This window comes from Archocentrus centrarchus, chromosome 19, assembly GCF_007364275.1.
Source record: "Archocentrus centrarchus isolate MPI-CPG fArcCen1 chromosome 19, fArcCen1, whole genome shotgun sequence".
Taxonomy (NCBI): Eukaryota; Metazoa; Chordata; class Actinopteri; order Cichliformes; family Cichlidae; genus Archocentrus; species Archocentrus centrarchus.
The window spans coordinates 25,053,190-25,079,611 of NC_044364.1; the positions used below are offsets into that span (position 1 = coordinate 25,053,190).

General features: G+C 41.8%; 1 protein-coding gene across 1 annotated transcript in view; it reads left to right on the plus strand.

The window, feature by feature from the left end:
• ryr2a (ryanodine receptor 2a (cardiac)) overlaps positions 1-26,422 on the plus strand; it is a 375,294-nt gene that overhangs the window by 323,079 nt on the left and 25,793 nt on the right. Inside the window, 10 exon segments of the mRNA XM_030754826.1 lie at positions 6,708-6,778; positions 7,061-7,211; positions 7,361-7,447; positions 8,696-8,965; positions 17,198-17,328; positions 19,089-19,131; positions 19,747-19,880; positions 25,061-25,121; positions 25,895-26,041; positions 26,127-26,261. Coding sequence (XP_030610686.1) covers positions 6,708-6,778; positions 7,061-7,211; positions 7,361-7,447; positions 8,696-8,965; positions 17,198-17,328; positions 19,089-19,131; positions 19,747-19,880; positions 25,061-25,121; positions 25,895-26,041; positions 26,127-26,261 — 1,230 coding nt within the window.

Below are 26,422 nucleotides of genomic sequence, written 5' to 3' on the forward strand. Positions count from 1 at the left end.
AGGTGACCTGCTCTTCCTCCTGAGCTACAGCCACCCCAGAATAAGCAGAATAATTGTTTACGAATTCCTATCTCCTAAACCAGTCACAGTAAATAAGGAGGGATAGTGCTCTGCAAGAGTCTGTTACCTCTGTCAGTAGTGACAGAATTTATTTATTTATGTAAAATTAGATGTTAGATTCAACTCATTGTGTGCACAAGGCACACAACAAAACGATGGTTCCAGGCCACTCATCCAGAGACGAGCATCTGCGGTCATGCAGCCAGAGACCGGCACTACCGTTAGGCAATGTGGTTTAAGTGTCTTGCCCAAGGACACAACGCAGCGCAGGGACAGGAGCTCGAACCTGCAACCTTCCGGCTGCAAGGCGAGCGCCTACCCACTGCGCCACTGCCACTAAAAATTATTACTATATATACTAAGATAATACTCTACTACAAGTAAAAGTCTGTCATTCAAAACCTACTAAAATGTGCAAATATTATCAACAACGTTTCCAAAATGTAAGTTTTATGAGTATTTTACCAACTTTATAGAGTTATAACAGTGAATAGCACTGAATATGAAGTAAAAATGTGACCCTTGTTATTGTAAATGATGGCTTAATTTTTAATGATCTGTTCCAGAGCTCTTCTAGTTCTTGGGGTAAAAAAGTTTTACAAACCCACCACATTTGTCACGCAGATATTCCAGGTGCATTTTGTTCTCCTTCCTACTCCTGTTACTGTGACTCCAAAAGGAGGTGCCCAGGTCAGCATGATGGATCAGATACAGTACGGTTTCACAGAAACCTTCACTATATTGGAGATTATCTCTAAATCCTGATGTAAACAGGGGTCAAAGTCATTTAGTTCATGGACCACATACAGTCTAATTTGATTTAAAATGGACCAAAGCAGTAAGACCTCTGCATAAAAACATACAGTTTCTAGTCTGAAAATAGTCAGAAAACATTCACACATTATCATTTAATGAGTGACCCAGTTACAAAAAGATGCCTAAGACAACCCTGAGATGCCTTATGGAAAATAAGAACAATTTCAACAATATAATCCCAGTTTTTCCACATTTATTACAGTGTTTCTGAACTGCCAAGTCACATTTCCTGAGTCCACCACCCATTTTCCCTAAACCTTAAGCAAAAATCCAAAAACTCAAGCTAATTTCCTAAAATCCCCGACTTTCCAATCAAAATCAAATAATCACTGCAAAAAGCAGTTACCTGTGTGCAAAACCAAACACTGTTGGCAGATCACACACACACAGCAAGTAATAAATCTATTCACAAAGACCATCTGTTACGCACTACATCAAATAATTTAAGACACAGCATCCAGGGCATGTAGTAAACAGAAAATGTTTATTTCAAGTGTATACAGTGAAACACTGCAATAGTCAGACATGACAGTGCTGAATGTAGATAAACAACTACGTAAATAAAGAAAAGAAATAAAAAATATACAACAGAAATAAGATCACTGTACAACAGATTCATTCTGCACCATCATGTCTGTGTGCGTGGTCTGGCCAGAGGACCTCATCAACATCACTGGAAGCGGGGCAACGGGAGAAAACCCCCCCTTGTGTGCGGAATTCAGCCTTGACAGGACTGTTCCATTGCCGCCAATATATTCTCCCTGGTGTAGGGCTGTTGGTTGAATACCTTCCATCGCCACGCAGAGAAAAACTCCTCCATTAGATTAAGGAAGGGGCTGTAAGGTGAACGTGTTCATGTAGTGCTGGTTGTTTACGAACCTTTGTGTATCTGGACGGCACTGTGAAAGTTCACAGCGTCTCAAATTATGACGTATACAAGAAGCACTACTTGCTGATCCAGCTGTTCACGCACAGCCATGTGATCCTGTAGACCACCCAGGAATGTGAGATGTCCGGTGTTGTATGGCTTTAGGTTAGCATGACAGTGGAGGACCCCCAGTTACCAATGGCTGCACAGAGCGTGACATCTCACCCCACTGGCCAGGGACTCCCACATGTTGCGTGAAAAGGGCGCTCCTGCCACCTTCAATTCTGGGAAAGGGGGAGTGCACTTACAAATGTATATGGCCAGTGGACATTGCATTGTAATGAATATCACAGTACTTGCAGTGTGGCAAATGTTGTACAGCATGGAACAGTGAATGTCCTGATGATGCTGCCACAGATTGCCTTAGGTTGGACCCTTTGTCCTGCTTCTTTGATGGTCATCCCATGGAGGAGGGCATGGTTTGTTTTCTCGGTCGTCCTTGTCCTCCTTGTCCACCACCTCTCACACGTGTTCTTCGTCCTCTGCCTCTCTGTCCATGTGCCACCTGCACACTAAACTTTTATATACTTTTATATATTTTTATCCTGCCCAGTTGGTCTGGTCACATCAAATGTGTGTTCAGTTGTGAGTTGCTGTGTATAACAGCTGACAGTGGTGTTGGAGCTGTGTTTGCATTTTGCTGCCAGTGTTTACAGTTTTGCAACAATGTGTTCCGTGACTGTGACCGTGTTTAAGGTCCAGTAACACACGTGTGAAGTGTGTTTAGTGACTGAGAAAGTGTTTCCTGTTGTGGATTTGATTTAGGGAATAGGTTTAGCGATTGTGAAATACTGTAAGTTTGCTGTCTTGTACATTGCAAGCTTTACAGCTTACACAAAGTTCATCTATGAAGACACAAAACAGTCGCAGTAGAGTTTTTTAAGTAAATCGTATTTGTCAATTTGACTACATGTATATCTGTTCAGTGCTGTTTAGCCTGGAAAAAGAAAAAAAACCCTCAGTAAAGGACATCCTACCTATTCATCACTAACCGAGGAAGATAACAATCCCAGGCTTCTTTTTAGCACTGTAACCAGGCTGACGGAGAGTCAGAGCTCTGTGTAACCAAGTATTCCTTTAAATTTAACTAGTAATGACTTCATGATTTTCTTTACAAATAAAATTTTAACTATTACAGAAAAATAATTCATAACCATCTCAAATACATATTGTTATGTTGGGCTGCTTTCAGTAAAGACACTACAATAATTACAGAGAAAACCCAAGAGTCAAAATGACCCCCTATTAGCCAACACCTGGTGACAGTGGGAAGGAAAAACTCCCTTTTTAACAGTAAGTATCCAGCAGAACCAGACTCAGGGAGGGGTAGTCATCTGCTGTGACTGGTTGGGGCTGAGGGGAGAGAGAGAGAGACAGGGCAAAAACATGCTGTGGAAGAGAGCTAGAGATTAATTAACTTGTTCTTTATGCTGTATTTTATTGCTTTATATTGTTATGTTATACTTTTATTTTTTGTCTTTTATTGTGAAGCACTTTGTGATTTTTATCTGTGATAAGTGCTATATAAATAAATTTTACTTACTTCTACAATGGAAGGCAGAGCCTTCAGCTTTCAGGCCCTTCTTCTGTGAACCAGTTCGGATTCGGGAAACAGACTCCCTCTCTATTTTTAAGATTAGGCTTAAAAAAGAAAAAAAAACTTTTTGATCAAGTTTGTAATTAGTTGTGGATCAGGTGACCCTGAAACATCCTTTAGTCATGATGCATGAGTCATGGGGTGGCTGTAGCTCAGTAGGTAGAGCAGGTCATCTACTGATCGGAAGGTCAGTGGTTCAATTCCTGGCTACTCCAGGCTACATGCCAATGTATCCTTGGGCAAGATACTTAACCCCAAGTTGCTCTCCGAGCGTCCCGTCGGAGTGTGAATGTGTGTGAATGTTAGCTAATTAAAAGCACTTAGCTTAGTAAACATGGAAGTGCTTGTATGAATGTGAGTGCATGGGTGAATGTAAAACGTGTTGTATAAGCGCTTTGAGTGCTCTGACTGAGTAGAAAAGCGCTATATAAGAGCTAGTCCATTTACCATTTACCATGCTATAGGCCTAGGCCACTGGGGGTTCCTATAATGCAGTGTTTTTATTCACCTCTTTTCACTCGGTTTATACACCATTCTGCATTTAATCAGTAGTTTTGTGTCTCTCTTCCCTCACGACAGATGACTTCCCCTCCCTGGGCCTGGTTCTGCCAAAAGTCTTTTTCCTGTTAAAAGGGAGTGTTTCCTTCCCACTGTTGGCAAGTGCTTGCTCATAGGAGGTTATTTGACTTTTGAGTTCTTTATTGTAGTGTCTTGAACTTACAATAAAATGTGCCTTGAGGTATTTTGTGATTTGGTGCTATATAAATAAAACTGAATTGAACTGAATTAATGTCTGCAGCACATCACCACACCAGAAACAGTAGCAGTCCTTTTTATTGTAAAATAATGAATTTTGCAGCAATGTTCACCCTTCTAGGGTGATTTTATAATAATCTAAGAGTTGCTTTTATAAACTGACCAACTGTCTAACAGTAGATTAATATAAATTTTCTAAAAACTAATAAAAATATTTGCCTTCTAAAAGTAGCATTACTATCTACAATGTTTAACAAGGATTTTGAATACTAACAAAGCAGCACAAAAGATGGTGATGGTGGAGAATTTTGCTAGTTGCTACCTGCTATGCTAACATAATTATCTTAGTCTTTTATTAATAATTTTACATGAGTAAATAGCTTTTGCTGTCATTACTGACAGAGGTAGCTGACTGCTGCAAAGGGGTATCCTTCCTTATTTACTGTGACTGGGATTGGGTATGGTAACTAGGTAGTTCGAAGGAATTACTAGAAGCTAATTTCTTGCTGTAGTTCCAGTTAGAGATCAAATCCTCCACTGACTCCTGTACAGTGAATTTTTAGCTAACTCCTTCAGCAAGCTCCTCTCTACCAGCTGATATAAGAGTTTGCTGGTGAACCATAACCTGATTAACCACAGCTGTGCCAAGTTACCGATAGCCTTTTGTTTAACCAGCTCCAATATTAGCTACAGCTAATACATACTTACAGCAAGCATATGGTGAGTCCACTGTGATATGCCATCTCAGCATGCCTTGCATGGGACAACCACCACAACCAGTTGACTAAATTGATGCTTAAAGACTGAGTAATACGACACCTGGTGGTACACACTGAACATGTGAGAAAGCCTGAGCCTGTGAGCCTGATATTGAGCCTGATATTAAGCCTGATATTAGCCTGATATTAATGAACACTTGAGTATAGACAAATATCTCTACAGGAGTACATATCACTGCATGGATCTGCTGCATGTAGCAAAGGTCATGTGTGACAAAACAGACAACTGAAAAGCTGGTTGACTTGTGGTTATTTTCAGTTATCTGAGCCGTTAATATTTCTGCATGCTTGCAGATTTATTTACACATTTACAAATCTGATTATAAGCATGGTTCTGAATATGCACACAGAGATCTGAGTACAAACACAAATCTCCACGCAGATCACAATACACACAAACTGAGATACACAAATAGTTTTGCTACAAGTTTTGCCCCATAAGAAGGGTGCAGATAGATTTAGAAAAAGCATCGGTGAACTTGTGAGGGAAGGGGTTAGGGGGTGTTGGGAAGAGGCAGAAGCTGTAGCGGTGGCTGTAGTTCAGGAGGTAGAGCATGTCATCTACTAATTGGAAGGCTGGTGGTTTGATCCTTGGTGTTCCTGTCTACATGTTACAGTATCCTTGGGCAAGATACTAGATCCCAAGTTGCTCTCTGATGCATTGGAGTGTTAATGTTTGTGAATGCTAGATAGAAAGAATTTAGGGGTAGAAAAAAGTCCCTGTATTATTGGCTGAATGAGGATAGTATAGCTTTGAGTGGTCATAGAGAAGAAAAGCTCTATATAAGAACCAGTCCATGTACCATTTATCATGTTGTAGATTTGTAAATGCCTGGGGCACACCTGCAGGACAAAGCTAAAGGGGCCTTTGTCAGAGCTAGAGTTAATATTGTCAATGGAATGGCTATATCCAACTTTTTAACTTGACCTTGAAAAGAATGTGTTTGAAAGAAAGCCTGCACTGTTTAAAACGTCTTCCTAGCAGTAGAAGAACTGCAGGCATGAAGGAAATGTGTGTGGACGTGGTGTAGTTCTACCCTGGTAAGTAAGAGAACTATGTCAGACTTTCCTCCAGCTTTTGACTCTGACAAGACTCTCTTAGGCCTGTGCTTCCTGATGAACTGTTTAAGGCATTATCTCAGATGGCCATGGGATGGGCTCCTGGGAGAGACAGCTTTCTGGTGGAGTTCTGTTTAAGTCAGAGAGAAGTGGCACAGAGAATCTGGTGTATTCTCAAAAAGACCACATTTAGGCTAAGCACAGTGCTTCTGAAACACTTACAGCATGACTTGAAGCTGTGTAACAAGGATTAACAAAACTGCTTTGGACACTTGGAATTGCAGACACGCATCCAGTGTATTTCTGGCATCACTCAGGCTTTTCATGTTCATTTTAGATTTCTGCTTGAATTTTTATTAGCCAATAAAGGCATGGTTTTTGTTCATTTTGTTGGTTCCTGCTTGCAGCATTTGGGACCTCTCTCATGAACCATACTGTATCTCTTAATTTTCATAATTAAGTGTTTCGAAAATGCTCCACTCTGGAGCCCATTTTCGAAAAGTATTGTTTTCATGCCATTCTTGTATAAATGGGAGGCTGAAACACATTGCATTTCAAACTAGTGGGAAAAACAAAGAAATGTGAGAGTTTTACATGGAACAATAGTAAGTTTACAATCAGCCACAAAAGTGAAAATGGCTTCTTTTCACCACACATTTAATGTAACTATGGATAAATTGACCTCTTTGTCTACCTGGATTTTCTCTTTCAGTTAAAGAGCTCTGCCTCTGATGAAAAGGAAGCAACACTAGAGACTGAATGTGAACCTGAGAAAACATCTGAGTATGTAAACATTTATTAACCTGATGTTTGGATGGAAGTGTAAATTTTCATTTAGCCATTCTTACAGAATAGTTAGGACCTGCCACTGTTTCTTACAGAATGCTTTGTGTTTTCAGTGGAAGAGTCACAGCCAACAGAGTAACAGAATGCTTTATAGTGTATAACAAGCATTATTCCACTCATTTTACCCCACAAAAACCTAAAAAGATGGTTAATGAGTGAAGCCACAGTTAAACAATAGTGTACTTTTAAAAGTGACTGTGTGCTGGTTTGTGGTTACAGAAGTGGACATGTAGAAAAACAAGAGAAACAGTCAAAGAATGAGACAATGAAGCCAAAAATGAGGAGACATCGCACCTCAAAGTCTGATGAACCTGATATGCAAGAGTCAGCATTCTTAAAGAAGATCATTGCCTACCAGAGGAAACTGCTGGTACTGCCACCTTTTCCACTGTTTTCTGTCTACTGCAGACCATTCTTTTAATCAGACCAGATAGCAAGTTTTCCTCAGAGTTAGACATACAACTTCGCAGTCCGTACTCAAAAACATGTTTATAGCTCATCCTTTGGTTTCTCCTACAGAACTACTTTGCCAGAAACTTTTACAACATGAGGATGCTGGCTTTGTTTGTTGCATTCGCAATCAACTTTATTCTTCTGTTCTATAAGGTAACAGTACCAATGATATTGTTGTGATTACATTGTAAAAATCTTTTTTTACCATCTGTGGAAAGAGAACCTATGAGCTCTGTTAGTGTGGTGCTACATGCAATGTTTGCAAGTTAAACAGTGTAATTATTTAAGGTACAGGGATTTTACTGCACTGATTGTACTTTGGAGAAGTAAAACCTTTTTAATTATAAATTAATCAGTGTTCTTCTATTAGCAGTGAGTAAAATGTGACAGTTGTTGCTTTTATACTATAATCACATTAGTGAAAAAAGTGGTTGGAAACTGTGGCACAAATGAAATTTATTGCGACCACATGCAATGAACTTGCCAACTTGTTGCCTTTGAAATGGTTGCTTTGAAGATGGGGACCAGGTCTACAACCAGTCAAAGTCAGGTGCCATCTTCAAAGCTACTTTGATGCATCAAGATGACAATTAAAAAGGGATTGAATGGGTCTAGTTTCCAGTTACTGTATTTGAACCTTTTTTTTGACCCAACCCAGAGGAGGTTGAGAGTGTTGCGTCCTCAATCTCTGACCAATCAGCTGGTCGCCAATACAAAAAAAGTTATTGCAGCTGTTACAGGAAGACGAAGTTGGAATACCGCCATAAGGTAATGAGCGTCCACTGCTAGCAATATCACCTCGGCTAGAAAAATTTGATTTAATGAACTAAGTATATTTTATTTTGACTACAGGCCTCTATAACATTCACAAATGGTATTGGTTTCGAAGAAACAGTTGTGCAATGTCGCCTAACAATTGCTGTCAATCAGGGTTAAGGCCCTCGCCTTGTGGGCGTGATCAACTTAAAAGTGACCAATCATGTGAGGTCTTGTGAATCCTTTGGGCTCCGCCCCGGACGGTCAAAAGTATGTTTCTTCACTCGCGTAGAAATTTGTTTCGCACGTAGAATTTTGCACCGCGTGCAGAGAGTCACTCGCGGGCGCGTGAAACTGCTGTAGCGCGTGCACAGCAGACAGTCTCGCCCGCGCAGTGGCTTTTTTTTTTGCGTGACTACTAAGTTCTATGCGCGCGGAAATTAATTGAGCGAATGTGAATGCATTCCTGCGCCCGTGAAATAAAATTTGCGCGGATTGTGTTTTTGCTCGCGCGTGACTTTTGACCTAAATATAATTCCATAGCTAACAAACTGGATCCATTCTGCCTTGTTAGTGGTTCCATCATCAGGGTGACTTCATACATGTTTTATTTTCACAAAACTAGATTAAAATTGTTCCTACCAGGTTTCTACATCCTCATCCGTGGTTGAGGAGAGGGAAGTCGCGTACACTAACAGCCAACCAGAGAACAACATTCAGTGGGATCCACTAAGTAGAGAAACAGTGGAAGCAGAGGAGGAGGTGATGGATCACTCCGGCATGTCCCAGAAACCTGTCACTGTCCGTTTTGTCCTGGAAGAGAGCAGTGGCTACATGGAGCCCATGTTACGGATCCTTGCTGTACTGCACACAGTCATCTCCTTCTTCTGCATCATTGGATACTACTGTCTTAAGGCAGGATACTCACTATGATATACAGCAGAAATAAGTGTAAACTACTAGAATCTGCAATTTAGTATTTGCCATTATATAACCACTAAGTGGGGCAAATTTGTACGATGCTGCAGTCGCCAATAAAAGTACTGGAAACGTCTGTGCCTCATCTACTAATAATAAAATTTACTTACAAAGATGTAGAATGTTCATTTCAATAAAGACCAATCCATTCCACCACAATCAGTGTAGATTATTAAGTCATAAAGGAGCAGACCTGGTGAGGGAGTAAGCAAAATAATGTAGTGACTGTTTAGATTTTACACCAGTGTTTCCTTTTGAAAACAAAATGGCCATTCAGATAAAGAGGCAGCTTTAAAGTACTGTTACTGTGCCATGTGAAAATATATGTATCACTTTCTCCATTTTTTTAATATACCCTTCATATAATGAACTCAGTGGACATAATCTGACTCACAGCACTTGTGGACCACAAACAGTTTCGACAATATTATAAGTTTTCTGAATTACATTTTGGGACACCTAAGATACAGACATTAATCTTGCTCACTTCAGATCTGTCTGACGTGATTGCTAGTTGTCATTTGGCATTTCAGTATGTTGTGCAATAGATTCAATACTAAACAAGAGTAAAAAACTATGAAAGTCAATTAGTGATGTTGCAGAGATTGTAAAGGAACTTTAGTTCTCTGCAGTTTTTATTTATGCACAAATCTCTGTGCAGAAATGTGACTAAAAATTTCAAATTGCTTTGCTTGTTCTAAAAAGTAACTGTCTGAAAAAGATCCATGGCATGCATTATTGTACAAAAGTCTTGAGTCACCTCTGATTTCTTTATATTTTGCTAGGAAAATTGGAAATAAATGCAGTATACAAAGCAAGAACTGAGTTTGTACTGTTCTAACAAGCTTTAATGTGAACATTTGGTATAACTGCTTTTGTTTTTTAATACAGCCTGAACTCTTTTATACAAGCTTTTAAATAGTCTTAAGTAGATTGCCCAGGCTTCTTGGAGGACATTCCAAAGCTCTTATTTGGATTTTGTCTGCCTTTTGTTCCATTATCTGTCAAATGATACCACGATGCTTTGACAAACTTGAGGTCTAAGGTCAGGGGAGGACACACCATCACTGCTATTGTTCCAGTGTGTTTATCTAGGTATGCTTTTATTGCATTGGCAGTCTGTTTGGGGCCATGTCCTGCTGAAAAATGAAACCTTTGCCTGCTTTCCAGATGGTACTGCATGTTGGAAAATCACAATCAAAATCTGATAATTTTCTGCATTCTTAATTCCACTGGGGTCCATCCAAAGGGGTGGGCTGTGCTCAGGAGGTAGAGCGGGTTGTCTACTAATCATAAGGTTGGTGATTCAGTCCCCGACTGCTCCAGTCTGCGTGCTAAAGTATATTTGGGCAAGATATTGAACCCCGAGTTGCTCCCAATGCACTAATCGGGGTGTGATTGCGTGCGTGAATGTTAGATAAAGCACTTAGACAAAGAAAGGATTTGTATGTGTGTGAAGGAGACATTGTGCATAAAGCACTTTGAAAGCACATGTAGAGTAGAAAAAGTACTATATAAGAACCAGTCCATCAATTTTCAAGATCCAAGAGACTTTACAGGTGCTGGTCATAAAATTAAAATGTCATGAAAAAGTTGATCTCAGTAATTCCATTCAAAAAGTGAAACTTGTATATTATATTCATTCATTGCACACAGACTGATACATTTCAAATGTTTGTTTCTTTTAATTTTGATGATTATAACTGACAACTATTGAAAACCCCAAATTCAGTATCATTAGAAAATTAGAATATTACTTAAGACCAATACAAAAAAGCATTTTTAGAAATGTTGGCCAACTGGCCATGAAAAGCATGAGCATGTACAGAACTCAATACTTACTTGGGGCGCCTTTTGCCTGGATTACTGCAGCAATGGAGTCGATCAGTCTGTGACACTGCTCAGGTGTTATGAGAGCCCAGGTTGCTCTGATAGTGGCCTTCAGCTCTTCTGAATTGTTTGGTCTGGCATATCGCATCTTCCTCTTCACAATGCCCCATAGATTTTCTGTGGGGTTAAGGTCAGGCGAGTTTGCTGTCCAATTAAGAACAGGGATACCGTGGTCCTTAAATGGACTAGTTCTTATATAGCGCTTTTCTACTCAGATATGAGCACTCAAAGCGCTTATACCCCATGCACACGCATTCATACAAGCACTTCCATGATTAATTAATTAAGCTAAGTGCTTTAATCGGCTAACATTCACTCACATTCATACTCCGACGGAACGGTCGGAGAGCAACTTGGGGTTAAGTATCTTGCCCAAGGATACATTGGCACGCAGCCTGCAGTAGCCAGGAATTGAACCACTGACCTTCCAATCAGTAGGTGACCTGCTCTACCTACTGAGCTACAGCCACCCCACAGGTACTGGTAGCTTTGGCACTGTGTGCAGGTGCCAAGTCCTGTTGGAAAATGAAATCTGCATTTCCATGAAGTTGGTCAGCAGGAAGCATGAAGTGCTCTTAAACTTTCTGGTAGATGGTTGCGTTGACCTTGGACCTCAGGAAACACAGTGGACCAACACCAGCAAATGACATGGCACCCCAAACCATCACTGATTGTGGAAAATTTACACTGGACCTCAAGCAACGTGGATTCTGTGCCTCTCCTCTCTTCCTTCAGACTCTGGGACCTTGATTTCCAAAGGAAAAAATTGACTTTGATCGGAGAACATAACTTTGGAGCACTCTGCAGCAGTCCAGTCCTTTTTGTCTTTGGCCCAGGTGAGACACTTCTGACGCTGTCTCTTGTTCAAGAGAGGCTTGACACAAGGACTGCGACAGCTGAAACCCATGTCTTACATACGTCTGTGGATGGTGGTTCTTGAAGCACTGACTCCAGCTGCAGTCACCCTATTGCTTGTACACTTTTTTCTACCACATCTTTTCCTTCCCTTCACCTCTCTATTAATGTGCTTGGACATAGAGCTCTGTGAACAGCCGGCCTCTTTAACAATGACCTTTTGTGTCTTGCCCTCCTTGTGCATGGTGTCAGTGGCCGTCTTTTGGACAACTGTCAAGTCAGCAGTCTTCCCCATGATTGTGTAGCCTACAGAACTAGACTTAGAGACCATTTAAAGGCCTTTGCAGTTGTTTTAATTAGCTGATTGGAGTGTGGCACCAGATGTCTTCAATATTGAACCTTTTCACAATATTCTAATGATACCGAATTTGGGGTTTTCATTAGTTGTCAGTTATAATGATCAAAATTAAAAGAAATATACATTTCAAATATATCAGTCTGTGTGTAATGAATGAACATAATATACAAGTTTCACTTTTTGAATGGAATTACTGAAATAAATCAACTTTTTCATCCATCCATCCATTCTCTTCCGCTTATCCAGGGCCAGGTCGCGGGGGCAGGAGCCTAAGCAGAGAAGCCCAGGCTTCCCTCTCCCCAGCCACCTCCTCCAGCTCATCTGGAGGGACCCCAAGGCGTTCTCAGGCTAGCCGAGAGATATAATCTCTCCAGCGTGTCCTGGGTCTACCACGGGGCCTTCTCCCGGTGGGATATGCCCGGAACACCTCACCCAAGAGGCAGCCAGGAGGCATCCTAATCAGATGCCCGAGCCACCTCAACTCGCTCCTTTCGATGCGGAGGAGCAGCGGCTCTACTCTGAGCCCCTCCCGGATGGCTGCACTCCTCAACTTATCTCTAAGGGAGCCAGCCACCCTTCGAAGGAAACTCATTTCTGCCGCTTGTATTCGCGATCTTATTCTTTCGGTCGCTACCCAAAGCTCGTGACCATAGGTGAGAGTAGGAACATAAATCTACCGGTAAATCGAGAGCTTCGCTTTTACACTAAGCTCCCTCTTCACCACGATAGACCGGTGCAGCGTCCGCATCGCTGCAGAAGCAGCCCCGATCCCTCTGTCGATCTCCCGCTCCCTTTTCCCATCACTCGAGAACAAGACCCTGAGATACTTGAACTCCTCCACTTGGGGCAAGAACTCGTTCCTGAGCCGGAGAGGGCACTCCACCCTTTTCCGGCTGAGGACCATGGCCTCAGATTTAGAGGTGCTGATTCTCATCCTGGCCGCTTCACACTCGGCTGCGAACCATTCCACTGCGAGCTGGAGGCCACCCCCTGATGAAGCCAACAGGACCACATCATCTGCAAAGAGCAGAGATGAGACTCTGAGGCCACCAAGGAAGAAGCTTTCTGCCACCTGGCTACGCCTAGAAATTCTGTCCATAAAAATTAAGAACAGAATCAGTGACAAAGGGCAGCTCTGATGGAGTCCAACACCCACAGGAAACGAATCCGACTTAATACCGGCTATACGGACCAAGCTCTCACTGCGGTTGTACAGAGATTGAATGGCCCGCGGGCCAGACACCCCATACTCCCGCAGGACCTCCCAAAGGATACCCCGAGGGACATGGTCGAATGCCTTCTCCAAGTCCACAAAGCACATGTAGACTGGTTGGACAAACTCCCACGCACACTCGAATATCCTTGAGAGGATAAAGAGCTGGTCCAGTGTTCCTCGACCAGGACGAAAATCACATTGTTCCTCCTGAATCTGAGGTTCGACTAACAGATGGACCCTCCTTTCCAGCACCCTGGCATAGACCTTTCCGGGGAGGCTGAGGAGTGTGATTCCCCGAAAGTTGGAGCACACCCTCCGGTCTCCCTTCCCAGTGTCACATGACACTGTCTGGTTATTATTGGCTCTGGAGAACCCATTTCATAACATGATTGGACAAATGAGGTGTCAATCCAATTCTGAGGGTCTAGTCTGTCATATAAAAGCATCGTAAGGGCGAACGGCAGCGTTACTGTGACGCTATGAGACTTCAAAGTCGGAAATCGCTACAGAGGGCCCGCGGGCGGGCCCTTGCCAGTTAACAGGTTAAAGATGGGGACCACCACCCCGGTCTGCCAATCCAATGGCACTGCCCCAGATCTCCACGTGATGTTGCAGAGGCGTGTCAACCAAGACAGCCCTACAACATCCAGAGCCTTCAGGAACTCAGGGCGAATCTCGTCCACACCAGGGGCCCTGCCACCAAGGAGTTGTTTAACTACCTCAGTGACCTCACCCCTAGTGATGTTCAAGTCATCTCCCTCGTCCCCAGACTCTGCTTCCACTACAGAAGGCGTGTCAGTGGGATTCAGGAGGTCCTCGAAGTATTCCTTCTACTGTCCGACTATAGCCTCAGTTGAAGTCAGCAGCACCCCACCCGCACTATATACCGTGTGAGTGGAGCACTGCTTTCCCCTCCTGAGTCGCCTGACGGTTTGCCAGAATCGCTTCGATGCCGTCCGAAAGTCTTTTTCCATAGCCTCACCGAACTCCTCCCACACCCGAGTTTTTGCTTCGGCCACTGCCCGAGCTGCATTCCGCTTGGCCTTCCGATACCTGTCAGCTGCCTCTGGAGTCCCACAGGCTAACCAAGCCCGATAGGACTCTTTCTTCAGCTTGATGGCTCCCTTCACTTCCGGTGACCACCATCTGGTTCGGGGGTTACCACCACGACAGGCACCAACCACCTTGCACCCACAGCTCTGAGCAGCAGCCTCAACAATGGAGGTGCGGAACATGGTCCATTTGGATTCAGTGTCCTCAGCCTCCCTCGGAATGTTGTCGAAGTTCTGCCGGAGGTGGGAGTTGAAGATCTACCGGACTGGGGCTTCTGCCAGGCGTTCCCAGTGCACCCTCACAATACGTTTAGGTGCGCCAGGTCTGTCCAGCATCTTTTCCCACCATCTGATCCAACTCACCACCAGGTGGTGATCAGTTGACAGCTCAGCTCCTCTCTTCACCCGAGTGTCCAGAACATATGGCCGCAGATCTGATGATACGATTACAAAATCGATCATCGACCTGCGACCTAGGGTGTCCTGGTGCCATGTGCACTTATGGACATCCTTATGTTCGAACATGGTGTTGGTTATGGACAAACTGTGGTTTGCACAGAAGTCCAACAACAAAAGACCATTCGGGTTCAGATCAGGCAGGCCGTTCCCCCCAATCACGCCCCTCCAGGTCTCACTGTCATTGCCCACATGAATGTTGAAGTCTGCCAGCAAGACTCTGGAGTCACCAGATGGAGCACTCTCCAGCATCCCACCCAGCGACTCCAAAAAGGGTGGGTACTCTGAACTGTCATTCGGCGCATAAGCGCAAACAACAGTCAGGACCCTTTCCCCAGCCCGAAGGCGCAGGTAAACTACCCTCTCGTCCATCAGTGAAAACTCTGACGTACAGGCAGCAAGCCGGGGGGATACAAGAATACCCACCCCAGCTCGCCGCCTCTCACCAAGGGCAACTCCAGACTGGAACAGAGACCAGCCCTTCCCCAGGCCATGCGTTGAGGTGAGTCCAACTATATCTAGCTGGTATCTCTCAAGCTTTCGCACTAGCTCAGGCTCCTTCCCCACCAGAGAGGTGACATTCAGTGTCCCAATAGCCAGTCTCGATAGCCGGGGATCCGTCCACCAGGGCCTCCGCCCTTGGCCACCGCTCGACACACAGTGCACCCGACCCCTACGACGCCTCCTGCGGGTGGTGGGCCTACAGGAGGGACTTTTTCATTATATTCTAATTTTATGACCGGCACCTGTATTTGACATTTGTACTCGCACTTGTTTGGGTACAAAGGAACAAAGGAATTCTTGTGCAGAGCCCGGTGCTCCTAATAAATATACATTACAAAGTACCAGGTAATGGAAACTGATTGGAGATTATTGCACACTTTGTATTCGAAACATAGTGGATATTGCACAGATATTTGAGTATATATTGCAAATATAGATCAAACAGATATTGCACCAATGAGTGTTACGTCAAGAAATAAATGTTGCACATTAGGTTTAGTTGTGTGAGAAATATTGCACAGTGGGTTTTTGATGTGAACAGTCCTTTACACTGAGTTCTGGGATGCAATTAGTTTGACTGTGGCAGAAAAGAAACTTATGGAATCTGGGTGGTGTGGGTCCCTGATAATATGCTGTGCCCTCTTTTTTCACCATTGTGTGTAAATTGTGTCCATTGATGGAAGTTCAGTACTGATCGTTTTTTCAGCTGGAGAGCCTTCCTCTCTGCCAAGATCTCTAACACCATTGGCTGAAATGCAGCCCCCAAACATAACAGAGCTTCCACCATGTTTTATAGATGGCTATAGACATTTCCTGACCTCTGTATATTTTGATGACAGTTTAAACCAAAAAATTTCAAATTTGGATTCATCACTGATGAGACCTGTTGCCAATGATTTTTAGTCCAATTCTTGTGTCATTTTGTATACCTCAGCATTTTCTCCCCATTTACTTTCCTTAACAATGGCTTCTTGACAGCCGCACTTTACTTGAGACCATTTGGATGAGGTTTTAGAAAACAGTAGATGGATCAATTGAATGGCCAGATACATCTCTTAAATCCTGTGTCAGGTCTTTGCTTGATTTTTTTCCTATTTCTTAAGGACATTCCTTTCAGATACTCTTCATCTGCTGTAGATAATTTTTAGGCCTGCCTCTTCTTTTGTCCTCCACTTGTCTAATTTCCTCAATTTTTTAATTTTTTTATTTTAAGGGACACACTACATGCCATGCTGACACATGCCACATTTTTGGCTAACAGCTCTTTAGGAATGACCTTGTACAATTTTATGCCTGTCAAACTGTGTTATCATTGGTATTTTTCATTGATAGAACTAAAGAAACCATTTGTATTATGTATAGATGTAATACTGGTTCATTGCTTGAGATAGGTACCTTTTGCTTATACTTGAATGAGCCATGAGTCAGTGTTAAGTGGCTTAGCAAAAACAAACAAGCAAAAAACAAACAAACAAACAAACTCCTCTGAAAATAGTCAGGTACAGGGACTGGACTGAAAATTAGTGAAAAAGCAGCCTAATGAACTATTGCTCTGACCACTTTAAAAAAATTACAAGGAAGTCACACTCCTTGGAGGCATTATATAAAGAAATGAGGGGTGACCTAAGACTTTTGCACAGTACTATATCCATCTTGCATTGGGTAACACTCTCCCCCTTCTACTGATACTCCAAGTTTATTTGTCCTCTGTTACAGTAAACTAACACTGTTCCTAATAGTTGGATGACCATTTTCTGCAGTTATTGACAACCTGAAATCTAGAACCCATGGACATCACCATATGCTGCATTTCACCCTTTTTTGTGTGCATTATATAGGTGCCATTGGTGATCTTTAAGCGTGAAAAGGAGGTGGCTAGGAAGCTGGAATTTGATGGCCTTTATATAACAGAGCAACCATCAGAGGATGACATAAAAGGGCAGTGGGACAGACTGGTAATCAACACCCAGTAAGTAGCTCCTGTGTGCCTACATGAAAGTATGTATGTGTACATGAGATTGTTGTTACTATATATGCTACATCCATTAAGGAAAATAAGTGTAAGTGACTGGTGTATATATAAAGGAATAGAAAATGTAGTTTTCAAACAGCCCGTTAACCCTCATCCTTCCAACATATTTAACATACATAAAGTACCAGCAGGGGTCTCTGGGGATCCTGAGAATAATTTACTGCAAATATAATAGCTAAATAATAATAATAATAGCAAATCTCATTTCTATTCAAGGCATTATTAGTTATGTAATGAATGTCACCTAAAATTGATTGTTGTTATTTTTGCAAAGTTATAGTTAATTTGCATAGTTTGGAAAACCAAAATCTATACTTTTCTTTGATTCAGCTTGCAGCTTTTATCCCAAATACACTCTACTTATTAAGAGTTTATTTGCCATCTTTTCATTCTAGTATTTTCTAGTTTTCTTTCATTTCAAGTAAACATTATTTGTGTTGTATTTGTATGATGAAACCAATAGGGATCATTTTAACATTAGTATAAAATAACTGAAGTAAATACAACCAGACAGCCCAGAGATGTAATCTCAACAGCATGTCCTGGGTCTGCCTTAGGGGCCTCCTTTACATATACCAAACACCTCACCTAGGAGGCACATAGGAGGCATCCTGGTTAGATGCCCAAACCACCTCCATTAGCTCCTTTTGATGTGGAGGAGGAGCAGGTCTTCTCTGAACCCCTCTCAAATGACTCCTCATCCTATCTCTAAGGCTGGGGACAGACATCCATCAGAGGAAACTAACTTCTGACACTTTGATCTGTGATCTTATTCTTTTAATCACTACACCACTCCTGACCAGGTGGAAGGGTAGGAATGCAGATCAGACAATAAATCACGCTCAGCTCTTTTTTCACCACAATAGACCGCTGCAGCATCCACACCTGTGAAAACCTGATAAAATCTGGAGGCCGCTGAACCCTCCACCCTTCATCTCTTGGCTGCACCTAAAAATTCTGTATATAAATATCATCAACAGAATGAGTCACAAACAGCAGCCCTAATGGAGTCCAACACCCAACAAATCTGACTTATTGCTGACAACATCAACCAACTCTTACTATGGTTGTACAGGCATTGGAAACAACACTTTTTTCTTCATGCTTTTCTTAGGGTATGCTGGCATGTGACAGGAGGAGCAAACAGTTGCTACCTTCCTGTCTGTGTTTCAGCATGGCAAACAATAACTGAATAAATCATTAAAAAAAAGCACCATTTGCTATGGAAATACAAAGGAGTGATGTGCCATCATTAAGAACAAATGCACAAAGTAATTAAAAAAATGAAATAAAAAAAAACTTATGAGATATGTCAATAAATATACATTTGGAGTCTGCATTGACCCCAGCTGGTAGGACAAGGAACACAGGTGGTGAAACTCAAGATGTGACTCCTGTAAAAGGTTCCACTCATTTTCTACTGAATTATAACTGTGGCTAGAAAGATTTCTCACTCTTGTTGCTACATTAGCATATCATATTTGTTGGACAGGTCACCTGGCTAAAGAGAGAATGAGGCTCACACAACTTGCTGTGAAGTTAAGGCTCATTCTCCAAGAACAGCCACTGAACAGAAAAGCATTCATAATTGACAGAACATATATGCAGAAAGAATGTAATCTTCTTGTTACAGCATTTTTTTAAAATAATGCACCTTTTTAGATGAAATTATGAACCTCTCGTCCTGTGACTTTCAGATCTTTCCCCAATAACTACTGGGATAAGTTTGTGAAGAGGAAGGTAAGTGTTTTTTTTTTGTTTTGTTTTTTTACCGGATAATGTCCTGCATTTAACTGATAATCATACAAGTCAAATCAACGAACAGTACTTTAATTATTAAGCACAATTTATACCTAGATAGAGATTTTACTTTTCTCAAATAACATAAAACACCACATGGCTGTGCAGTCTAGATAACATAATTACTTTATGCTGAAAATGTGCTGAAATTGATGAGACTGCACTTTTACTTTATTCCAAATTAAAAATGCTGAAGCACACTGCCTTAAGAAAAAGGATCCCCTCTAGTAAGTCACATTATATATTTATATATGTACTTTTGCCAGGTCTTTGAGGAAAGGGCAGCTCATTCTTAAAAGTATATTCCTGCCATTTGACACCTTTGTGTGATCTGTCCCTATATAGCTGACAGCCTTTTTCCCAGTAAGCATGGTCCTAGACTAAAAGGAAAAATTCAATGAAGACCACAATAGGAAAAAGTATTTAGTCCAGGATTAGACATAATCCCTGTACAGGAAACTGGGCCTGAAGGTTTTTTAGGATAGAATACTGTTTTGGGAAATTAACTTGAGAAAGTGAAAAGTGTGTGTTCAAGAAGTCCTGCTTTTTCCTCAGGTGATGGATAAATATGGGGAGTTTTATGGCCATGACCGCATCAGTGAGCTGCTTGGACTGGACAAAGCTGCTTTGGACTTCAGTGATGCTCACAAAAAGAGGAAGCCCAGGAAAGACAGCTCACTTGCTGCAGTGTGAGTAGTGTGTCAGTGTGCAAGCTAGAGAGTGTATGATAAAGAGAGAGGAGGACTGTTAGGGATATTATTACTGAAAAATCACATACATACTGAAGCACTCACACACGCACTACTGAGCACCTCTCACACACTACTGAAACAGTCTCATACACACTAGTAAAATGTTCACACACACTGGTAAAATGTGCTCATATACTTACTTATCTATTCATCTTTATCCCATGTAGTACATAAGGCATCAGCAAAACTTCTCCACTTGTTGCGATCGTTGGCAGCATATTGTGCCTTGTCCCATCTCTTTGAGTTCTCATGTGATGGTGTTCCTCCATGTTGTTTTCGGGTGCCCTTGCTTCCTCTTTCTCATTGGTTCCTGTCTCTACAATGGTCTTTTTGATCGTCTCCCATCTGGTGTTGGTACTTGGTTCCATGTCCTCTCTGGCAAGTACAGCAAACCGGTTGACCTATGCAGTGATGTCAGTAATGCGTTACTGTAATCTGACTACTTTTTTCAGTAATTAATCTAACGCATTACTATTTGCAATCCAGTAACCAGATTAAAGTAACTTGTCCAAGTCACTGTGTGTTACTATTTTTGTCATTTTCCTTTGTAAAAAGATATATTTTTGGTTTCTTCTTGTGTCTTGGGTAGGGGGCAATATGGACCAAAAGTAATATCTCAATATTTTTGTAGCTGAATGGCTATATGCGATATATATCTCGATATTTTTTCTTCCCAAAAGGTATAAACAAAAAAGCACTTCTGAGTCAAAGCTACATGTCTCAAATGTCACACAGGTATTTTTTATTAACATTCAGCTGTAGATGTACATGAGAAATTGCTCAAATATTGGCATATTTAAATAACAATACTCCTCAAATAAATTATTGCTTTTTTCCTCTATAAAAAAAGACTCACAGCTGTGCTATTAAAATGTAAATAGAAAAGATACAGAGCAAAAATAGCAAAAGGCTGACTTATTCTTTAAAAAGCAGTCTGGTGAAGTCTACTTCACTGGAAAGTGCTTCCTCCTCTGTGTACTTCTGTACATCCAGTACTGTGACAGACCGAATGAACAAAATTCCATCCTTCAGTCACCAGGATTCTAGCCAGCTCAGTAAATCCATAGACATATGTGCTGACGTATCACAGCAACAGGCCCACCTGCTCAATGCAGCATCTGCAAGCACACGAAAAAGATCCCCTTCCGCTATTAAGGTCACATGACTTATGGTACGAACCAACTTCTGCTATGGAGTTGCGGTATGGCGGGGTCCTCTTCCCTGCAGCCAAGGACTCTTGGGGGTCCTGGTGATGCTAAAGCATCCGAATGGACGCAGTACGAAGGCTGTATGCACACAAAAGCAACAGCGGAGGATTTCAGGTTTCCAAAATTCTCCAAAAGTCGTCGACCTCACCGGAAAAAGTCGCTAAATTTGTCGCTAGTTGCTTTCGGGAAAAAAAAGTTGCCAGCGGCGTCTGAAAAGCCACTAAATCTAGCAACAAACTCACTAAATTATCAACACTGCCATACTGTTGCTTCCTGCATGATTTACGGGTTAAGCTGAGAGAGGCGGGGCAGCATGAAGTTTGTGCAGAGACAAACTAGGAGGAGAGAAAGGTGAACTGGTGGATCTACAAGTATGATTATTACGCGACATAAACTATATCGATATAAACGATATTGTCTCATCTTATATTGTGTATGAAAATATATCAGTGTTTTTTAAAAACTCGATATATCGCCCAGCCCTAGTCTTGGGAAGTGACGTCTGGCCAATGTGACAATTAAGTCCTGTTAAGCATGAGGACAACAATACCACACAGCAACACAAACGTAAACTATGGAGGGAGGAGAGAGATGCGCATTTTCTAGCTGAAAATACAGGCACTATTTTGAACAAAGTGCTATCTAGCTTCAAAAACACTACGTCAAATTTGAAGAAACATTTGGAGTCGCAGCACAGCACAGTCAAACTTAGGTGCCGTTTACACGAAGCCGTTTTCACTGGAAACGGTGTCGTTTTGATGCGTTTCAGCCTTTCGTTTACACGATGGCGTTTCAGAAACGATCCGCGTTTACACGAGGACATGTGAAACGATGAAAACGATGTAGTTCCCATGCCAGGCCACAAGTTGGCGTTGGTTTTCTCTTTGCAAAGTTTGTTTACGCAAGACGCGCATGCGTGGAGTGACACAGTAGGTAGTGCGGCAAATTGTTCATTACTTACAAAACGGCCAATGTGAGAGGTTTTGTGTGGACCGATGATGAGGTTGAATCGCTGCTGCACACAACGCTGAATTACAAAACGGTAAAAACACAGGAAAAGCATAAGAAGCACTCGTGAATCCGCGAGTACTGTTTATCAGTTTGCGCGTGCGCGAAAAACTGGCCGTCGCAACCATAGTGCGCATGTGCGAGTCGAGCGTTTTCAAATCACCCCGGTTTCAAGTGTTTACACGAAAACGCAAGCCGGTGCGTTTCTGAAACGCTCCACTCTGGACCCCGTTTCTGAAACACATCGTTTTCACTCTGTTGTCGTGTAAACAGAAGGGCGAAACGCATCAAAACGACACCGTTGTCGTGTAAACGCAAGGCCGAAACGCATCAAAACGACACCGTTTCAAAATGAAAACGGTCTCGTGTAAACGGCACCTTACAGAGCAAGTCCCACCAGGTGGTGCAAAGCAGAGAGCTGCAGCTAATGCAGGAGGCCCCCCAGCGCTCAAACAACAAAAGCTGGACTACAATACAAAACCAGCAAGTGGGGGAGAGTCGAAGTAATTGGTTGGACAGTATTAGTAGAGGAAATGCTGCCCTTAAACACGGCTAACTCGCCCTCATTTCATGGTTGTCATTTTTTTTTTTTTTTTTTTGGGGGGGGGTGCCAGTGTTGTGCCAGTGTTGTGCCAAAAAGTGATCATCTGCCATCAAGTGATTCTGATGTTTCTGTGTGCTTTTTTGAGTAATGTCTTTGCTTATATTTGTAAATATGAAGGGCTTATATATAAAATGAAGGCATAACCTGTTTTTCAGGAATCTTTAGGAGTCTGTGTTATTGTACCTACATGATAATCAATCCAGTGCTTTTTGGCCACTTAAAATATCTTTATGGAACTGTGATGCTATATTTGTTGCAATTTCTGCAGCCTTCTTAGCCAGATTTCTGTTTAAAAAGACATTTTTATTGTCAATGACAGTTTTTAGCTTGCAAAAAAAAAAAATGAATATATAAAAGTCACTTTGCCAAAAACTGATTGCAGCTTCTACCTTGTGATAGAAATCCTGTTTCTCGCTCAAAATGACTTGATATCATTCATGACAGATATGTTTGATATGTGTTTCACAGATTATAGGTCAACAAGTCATTTACAGCCATTTAAATACAGGTAAACATTTTTTGGCAAACACCGAAAATTGCTTTTTGGGAGACGATCACTTTTTGGCACATCCCCGGCAGCTTTTGAATATAACTAATACAGTGATATGAAAAAGTTTGGGAGCCCCTGATAATTTTCATGATTTTCCTTTATAAATCATTGGTTGTTCAGATCAGCAATTTCAGTTAAATATATCATATAGCAGACGAACACAGTGATATTTGATAAGTGAAATGAAGTGTCTAGGATTCACAGAAAGTGTGCAATAATTATTTAAACAAAATTAGGCAGGTACATAAGTTCGGGGACCCTTGTCGTTTTATTGATTTGAATACCTTTAGCACTAATTATTGGAACACAAAATTTGTTTTGTAAGCCCATTGACCCTTGACCTACAGGGGTTGGACAATGAAACTGAAACACCTGGTTTTAGACCCCAATAATTTATTAGTATGGTGTAGGACCTCCTTTTGGGGCCAATACAGCATCAATTCATCTTGGGAATGACATATAAAAGTCCTGCACAGTGGTCAGAGGGATTTTAAGCCATTCTCCTTGCAGGATAGTGGCCAGGTCATGACGTGATGCTGGTGGAGGAAAATGTTTCCTGACTCGCTCCTCCAAAACACCCCAAAGTGGCTCAATAATATTTAGATCTGGTGACTGTGCAGGCCATGGGAGATGTTCAACTTCACTTTCATGTTCATCAAACCAATCTTTCACCAGTCTTGCTGTGTGTATTGGTGCATTGTCATCCTGATACACGGCACCGCCTTCAGGATACAATGTTTGAACCATTGGATGCACATGGTCCTCCAGAATGGTTCGGTAGTCCTTGGCAGTGATGCGCCCATCTAGCACAAGTATTGGGCCAAGGGAATGCCATGATATGGCAGCCCAAACCATCACTGATCCACCCCCATGCTTCACTCTGGGCATGCAACAGTCTGGGTGGTACGCTTCTTTGGGGCTTCTCCACACCGTAACTCTCCCAGATGTGGGGAAAACAGTAAAGGTGGACTCATCAGAGAACAATACATGTTTCACATTGTCCACAGCCCAAGATTTGCACTCCTTGCACCATTAAAACCGACGTTTGGCATTGGCACGAGTGACCAAAGGTTTGGCTATAGCAGCCCGGCCGTGTATATTGACCCTGTGGAGCTCCCGACGGACAGTTTTGGTGGAAACAGGAGAGTTGAGGTGCACATTTAATTCTGCCGTGATTTGGGGAGCCGTGGTTTTATGTTTTTTGGATACAATCCGGGTTAGCACCCGGACAGCCCTTTCAGACAGCTTCCTCTTGCGTCCACAGTTAATCCTGTTGGATGTGGTTCGTCCTTCTTGGTGGTATGCTGACATTACCCTGGATACCGTGGCTCTTGATACATCACAAAGACTTGCTGTCTTGGTCACAGATGCGCCAGCAAGGCGTGCACCAACAATTTGTCCTCTTTTGAACTCTGGTATGTCACCCATAATGTTGTGTGCATTGCAATATTTTGAGCAAAACTGTGCTCTTACCCTGCTAATTGAACCTTCACACTCTGCTCTTACTGGTGCAATGTGCAATTAATGAAGATTGGCCACCAGGCTGGTCCAATTTAGCCATGAAACCTCCCACACTAAAATGACAGGTGTTTCAGTTTCATTGTCCAACCCCTGTACATACACAGGTGAATCCAATTATGAGAAAGGGTTAAGGTGGCCAATTGCAAGTGTTTCTTCTCTTTGCATCTTCTCTGATGTTCGTCATTTTCTGTGCATGTGAAAACAATCCTTACTCTTCTATTAACAGGTTGAACTCTATTGATGTCAAGTACCAGATCTGGAAGCTGGGAGTTGTGTTCACAGACAATGTAAGTATGGAAAATTCGCAATAACGAATAACCAATCTGTTATTTGTTTTTCAATATCGGTTTTCAAAAAGGAAAATGAATGACCAAAAAGTACACGGACTCTTTTACACTTAACTTTAGTCTTCTCACTGTGTAAATCACACATACCAGTACATTAATCTACAAACACTGCTACATTTCCAGGAGAGGTTGCTGCAAGTTTGTGGTTGCGCTGCCATATTCCAAAAGAAAAAAGTTTTCATTTGGACTGTTTCAGCTGGCCTTCATTAAAGATACGCTTTAATTTTCATTTCACCTGCTTAAGTTTAAGTCTGCATTTGGGGTCCTCATCCAAAACACATGACATATTTAAATTGTTGGCTTCAGTCCACAAGAAAATGTTCTTTGTATGAAATGGAAAAAAATATACTTGTATTCAGAAATGTAAACATACAGTATACTCAATTTCAATAGAGCAGTTACAAGAATCTGTGAAAATGTTAGCTGCCACATTCACATGGGTTTCAAACTGAAAAATGATCCATGACGTCATCCACAACTGTCTCCAGAGTCATTAATGTTTAGTATGGTTAGTGATCATTTAAAAAAATTTATGATTCTGATTTATTTATTTAGTTTTTCAGCTCCACCATTAATCATATGCTCTGTTTATTTTGATAGTAAATCCTGTTCCTGCAGAGTGTTGCCTAATATTATAAATTAGTTGCTCACTCGCACTCATTGCAGTAGTTGCTACAGTGCCTTGACTTAATTTCCACCCACTTTCCCTGCAGTCCTTTCTGTATCTGGCCTGGTACATGACCATGTCCATTCTGGGTCACTATAACAACTTCTTCTTTGCTGCCCATCTTCTGGACATTGCCATGGGTTTTAAGACACTGCGTACTATTCTCTCCTCAGTCACACACAATGGAAAACAGGTAAACGCACTTACTGTATTAACAAATTAAACATACTGGCCATTGTTTGCATCACAGCAACCTTTTCTTGCTCCTTCTCCTCCAGCTAGTGTTAACTGTTGGCCTGTTAGCAGTGGTGGTGTACCTCTACACAGTCGTGGCCTTCAACTTTTTCAGGAAGTTCTACAACAAGAGTGAAGATGGAGAACTGCCAGACATGAAGTGTGATGACATGCTGACAGTGAGTTTGGCATGTATTATCCAACGAACTGTAGTGAACTAGAATAACAGTGCTAGGTATGTGATCAAATGACTGCAAATTTTAATCATTGTATATCTTAAGAATCTGTCAGTTTCATGGTACATCACATTATTATTATTATTATTATTATTATTATTATT